Consider the following 5,875-nt stretch of genomic DNA (forward strand, 5'->3'; position numbering starts at 1 on the left):
TTCTTTTAATTCATATTTCTACCTACACAACAAGCACCCATAAGGTATACTGCTGACGCCCGCAACCGATCGAGCTGTATATATATATATACACGGGGTGTATGTACACCTCAGTGTCAGTAAATTATTTTATTTTCCTTTTATTTTTATTTTATTTCATTTTCTTTTGCTTTTATATTCTCTTTTTCCGCGAAAAAAGAATAAAATATACAGCACTGACACGCAGAACGAGCTGCCTATACACCCCAAATAAAAACATACAGCTCAGGTGTATATGCAGCTAATGTATTTACACAGCTCTATAAAACAACCGAAATATATTATTTTTTTAGTTACAAATAGTAAAAAAAAGAAAACTAAATAAATATATCAATAAATAAAATAAATAAAATAAATAAAATAAATAAAATAAATAAAATAAATATTTATGTACATACAGAAAAAAACAACAACCGTCAAAGGAACAAATTCCGATATTTCGTTCATTTTTATGTTTTGTTTGCATTTATCTTTTCTTTTTAATCAATAAATTAATTTAATATAAATTAAATATTTTATTTTTTTTATCACCGCAGTATCTAGGGTTAAGGGTTTTACGAGTTATAAGGGTTTACTATTAGGGTTTAGGGTTTAGGGTTTAGGGTTTAGGGTTTACAAGGGTTTACAGCTACGAGGGTTTATATAATTCTTTATACTGTATATCTTATTCTATTCTATATGCATTTTTTTTTGTATAGAAAAAAGTTTATATACTTTTTCTTTTTAAACCCTAAACCCTAAACCCTAAACCCTTAACCCTAATAAAAAAACAAAAATAATAATAAATGTATGCATTTATAATTATTTTTTTTTTATTATAGAAGCATATATTTGTTTTATTTTGTTTTATTATAAATATATTTGCGAGCGGCAGACAGACACTGCAACCACTGAAAATTTATTTATCTTTTATTTATTTTTTTTTTTGGTGCAGACAAAAATAAATAAATAAATAAATAAATAAACAAATACATAAATACATATATACGTAAATAAATAAATAAATAAATGAATACATGAATAAATAGGGTAGCGCAATAGAGCGGCTAAACCCTAAACCCTAAACCCTAGCGGTGCTGCAGCAATGGAAACAAAAGAGAAAACCCTAAACCCTAAACCCTAAACCCTAAACCCTATTAAACTGTAAACCACCGTGCAAGCTCTCCTGGGGCCCCTGAATAATTTTTAGGGTTTATTATAGTTTAGGGCTTAGTGTTTTTATGGTTTAGGGTTTGGCTTTTATTATAGTTTAGGGTTATGTATTAGGGTTTATGAGGGTTTAGGGTTTAGGGTTTATTAGGGTTTAGGGTTTACTAGGGTTTGTTTGTTACTAGGGTTTATGATTTATTAGGGTTTAGGGTTAAGGGTTTAGGGTTTATTAGGGTTTAGGGCTTATGAGGGTTTAGGGTTTATTAGGGTTTAGGGTTTAGGGTTTAGGGTTTAGGGTTTAGGGTTTATTGTAGATAGTGCATGGAGTGTATAAGGAGGTGTTTATTTTTAGGGTTGATGATTCTTTTTTTTTCTTTTTCTCTGCTTACTAAATTTATTTATTTATTTATTTATTTATCTATTTATTTATTTATTTATTTATTTATTTATTTATTTATTTATTTATTTGTTTCTCTTTTTTGTGAAGGAGCAGATACACCGCACCGGGGTCGATTGGGGTGTACGTACACCCCGATACACTACAGAGAAAAAAACAAAAAAGTTTTTTTCTTCTTTTCTTTGCTTCAGCAGCAGCAATCGTTGCTGCTGCTGCTGCTACTGTTGCTGCTGCTGCTGCTGCTGCTGCTGCAATACTTGCTGCTGCTGCAGCAACTGCTGCTGCTGCAGCAAGGCGACTCCCCATGCATGGATATTAATAATATGCATATTGTTATATATGTATATATATATATTCATATATATATATATATGAATATATATATTTATATATATAAATATATATAAATGTATAGTTACATATATTTATATTTATATATATATTTTTTATAAAAGAGAAGATGCAGTCTGTCTTTGTGGTTTTGTTTGTTTACTTATTTTATTTTTATTTAATTATAAGCAAATAGAAAAAAACTAAAACCAACAAAACAAAATAAAAAAAGAAGAAAAACAAAAAAAAATATAATATGCACAAAACCCTAAACCCTAGACACTGCAGCGGCCTACCCCCCAAAAAGCCAAAAGGAGATATCGCCTTCTATGCACCTCTGTGCTGCTGCTGCTGCTGCTGCTGCTGCTGCTGCTTGTGCTGCAGCACTGGTAACAGCAACAGCAGCAGCAGCAGCAGCAGCAGCAGCAGCAGCAACAGCGTGTAGTATCGGCGTTGCAGCAGCACAAGTGTGTCTGCTTGCTGCTGCATTTCGAGAAGAGCGATGAAGACGTTACGATAGTTGTTTTTAAGCACTAATTTATTTTATTTATTTTATTTATTTTATTTTTTTTTTTATTTTATTTATTTTATTTGTTTTATTTATTTTATTTATTTATTAATTTGAGTTGAGGATGACTCTTGCTGCGGTTTTGGGGTGTAAAGACGAAAGAAAAATGCATACAGCTGAGAGCTGCCTATACACCTGAGAGCTGCCTATACACCTGAGAGGTGCCTATACACCAGAGTATCGACGCACGCAGGGCTTGTATAAGTTTAATATAAGCATAAATATATTTAAATATATTTAGAATTGAGGTGTATGCACAGGTAGGGGGATCAGCAGCAGCTGAAAGGGGTATTATGTTGGGGTGTATCGGCAGCTCGCTTGCGGTGTATGTAGATGCGCGCGGCTGCTGCGGTGTTGTTGTGTGTATTTTTGTTTGTTTCTGAGATATAATAAAAATAAATAAAAGAAAATAATTAATTTTAATTGAATTTATGTTTAAAATAAAGTTTTTTTGGTAAGAAAAAGAGCAGGATGACTCGGTTGGTGTGTGTATAGAGAAAACACAGGCGGCGCGGTACGCTTGCGGTGTATGTACAGGTGAGGTGTGTGCGTTTGTTTTGGTTATTTTAATTAATTTAAATCAGAAATAAATATTAATATGTATATACAACTAAAATAAAAAGAAAAAAACAAATTAAATCACGCAGAATATACAGAACAAGCAGCAGCATCGCTGGTGGCGCCGCAGCAGCAGGCCAGCTGTATATAGATATATGAATTGCTGGGGTGTATAGGGAGGTCTATCTGTATAGTTTAATATTTAGAAGGGTTTTTAGTTATTTAAAAAACAAATAAAGCAAAAGAAAGTAAAAAAATAGAGAAAAAAAACAACAAAGTGCAAGCTGCAGCAGCAGCAGCAGCAGCAGCAGCAGCGGCGCGTACGCTACCGCCTCATCGGGTTGCTGCTGCTTGTCTTTGTTGTTTTTTGTTTGTTGCAGTTTGTTTCTGTGGATTGTTTGTGGTTTATATAAATAAAAAGAAGTAATATATATGTAAAAATTTATATTAAAATAAATTAAACAAGCTGCGGTGTTTGTTTTCCCTCTTTTTCTCTCTCACCCATCGGGGGTGTCGGCGATGCTCTTCTCTCCAGCACGGCAGCAGTGTATTTGGTTTGTTGTGTTTTTTGTTTTTTTGTTTCTTTCTTGTTTCTTCTGTATATATATATGAATACCCCTTTTTATTATTATCTTATAAAAGGCATTAAAGGAGTCCAAAAGAAAAAGAGAAAAGGAGAGACAGCAGCACGCCAACACAGCAGCAGCAGCAGCAGCAGCAGCAGCAGCAGCAGCAGCAGACAGCAGCACAAGGGGGCCCTCTGCTGCTGCTGCTGCCACCCCCAGGCGTCCGTCTATACACCTCAGGACGTTTAGTAGGATGCAGATGCATTCTTTGTTTCTGTTTTTTCTTGTTTGTTGTAATACCAATTGAAATAATAAATATTTAATTTATTTCATTCTTTTATATAAACAAACCCCAACACTTGCAGCTCTTTATACGCTCATCTTTACTCTCAGGCCTCACCGCAGCAGCAGCAACCGGCTCTGCCATAGAGATGCGTTGCGGTGTGGTGTACGTACACCCCAGATGCTCTCCTCTTCTAGTCAATAAAAACTTCAGTTTATATTTTATAAACTCTATCTAAAACGCATGCAAACGCAACCCTAAATACAGCAGCAAAAAACCATCGCCGCCGGCGTCCCTCCACCCTACCACCCAACAGGCAGCAGCAAGGGGGCCCGATTTTGAGTGCTGTCTGTTTATCTGCTGCGAAATATATAATTAAATTCATTTTTATTGTATTTCTTTTGAATAGAGCTGCTGATTAAGCTCTCATACACCCCCTTTATATACCGCAGCTGCGCATACACCCCGCCGCCGTGCTGGGGTGTATAGGCAGCTATCGATAGCCTCCTCTTCTCATGGTGTAGCTGGGGGCCCACTGACATTTCTTTTTTTCTTTTTATTTTTTTTATTTATATAAATTTATTATATACAGCCGACAGAAAACAACGAAACTCTTTTTTTTCGCCGTATATACCGCCAGCCGCCACCTGCTGAGACACCCCAACTGCACATACACCGGAGCTGCCTATACACCCCAAATTCACCCTTCATTCTCCGCTTAAACAAATATTTTATAAACCAATATCCATTAACTCCTCAGGAAGAAAACGAAGAACAAAAGAAACAACAAAAAGGAGCAGTGTAAAGAGGCAAAGAACAAAAACAAAAAAACAAAAAAAAAAGATAAATACAACAAAAAACAGAAACAGCAGCAGCAGCAGAAACCACAACCAAAATAACAGCAGTAATAAACAAAACAAGGAAAAGGAGAAAGGCAAAGGGGGAAAGAAGAAATATAAATAAATAAATAAATAAATAAATAAAAAATAAAAAAGAAAAAGAAAAAGAAAAAGAAAAAGATACAGACCCGGGCGCTATGGGTCTGGCGTATAGGCGGCCCTGAGGAGCAGCAAGTTTCTTAGTTTTCGCTTCCTGCAGCAGCAGCAGCAGCTGCTGCAGCTGCTGCTGCTGCTGCTGCTGCAGCTGTTGCTGTTGCTGCTGTTGCTGGTTGGTTGCAGCATTGCTGCAGCAGACAGTGCAGCAGTGTTTATATAAAAAAATATTTTATTTATTTTATTTATAATGAGCGAACACAGACTCTCCATTCCTCTCCCTGTCTTCGATGCTGAGCTCGAGGCCAAGGCGTTCACAGCCAAACACCAGCAGCAGCAGCAGCAGCAGCAGCAGCAGCAGCAGCAGCAGCAGCAGCAGCAGCAGCAGCAGCAGAGGGGGGATGATGGGTGCGATTATGGAGATATAGCTTCTGCTGCTTCTTGTGTATGTTCAGCAGCAAACGCACAGGCAAAGCTTCCTGCTGCTGCTGCTGCTGCTGCTGCTGCTTCTCTTTTGGGGGGTTCTTCGTTGCATGCGTTGCTGCAGCTGGACGAGGCAATTCGGCCGCACAAAGACAGCGCAGCAGCAGCAGCAGCTGCTGCTGCTGCTGCTGCTGCTGCAGCAGCAGCAAACAGCAGCAGCAGCAGCAGCAGCAATGGACGCAGCAGCGCGCTGCTGCTGCAGGACACCATTGCTGCTGCTGCTTCGCCAGAGGCAGGCTATATCTCCTCTCCCTTAGCTTCAGGCTCCCCAACAGAAGCAGCAGAAGGGCTGCAGCAGCAGCAGCAGCAGCAGCAGCAGCAGCAGCAGCAGTTGCAGTTGCAGTTGTTGCTGCAGCAGCACCGCAGCAGCAGCAAACAAACTGCAGCAACAAACACAATAGACATACACCACCACCACCATCAACAGCAGCAGCAGCAGCACCACCACCACCAACAGCAGCAGCAGCAGCAGCAGCAGCAGCAGCAGCAGCGCAGCAAACAAACAACAGC

The 5,875-nt window shown here is 38.1% G+C and overlaps 1 protein-coding gene across 1 annotated transcript in view; it reads left to right on the forward strand.

Annotated features, from left to right (window-relative positions):
• Nucleotides 1-5,132: 5,132 nt before the first annotated feature.
• The window catches only part of EMH_0021050 (uncharacterized protein), a gene marked incomplete at both ends in the record, with an annotated part of 2,003 nt that continues 1,260 nt past the window's right edge, over nucleotides 5,133-5,875 (forward strand). Inside the window, one exon of the mRNA XM_013501680.1 lies at nucleotides 5,133-5,873. Within this exon, the coding sequence (XP_013357134.1) occupies nucleotides 5,133-5,873 (741 nt within the window). The remainder of the gene's footprint in view (nucleotides 5,874-5,875) is intronic.

The sequence above is a fragment of the Eimeria mitis genome, genomic scaffold (assembly GCF_000499745.2).
Source record: "Eimeria mitis Houghton genomic scaffold, Emh_scaff734, whole genome shotgun sequence".
NCBI classification, from domain to species: Eukaryota; Apicomplexa; class Conoidasida; order Eucoccidiorida; family Eimeriidae; genus Eimeria; species Eimeria mitis.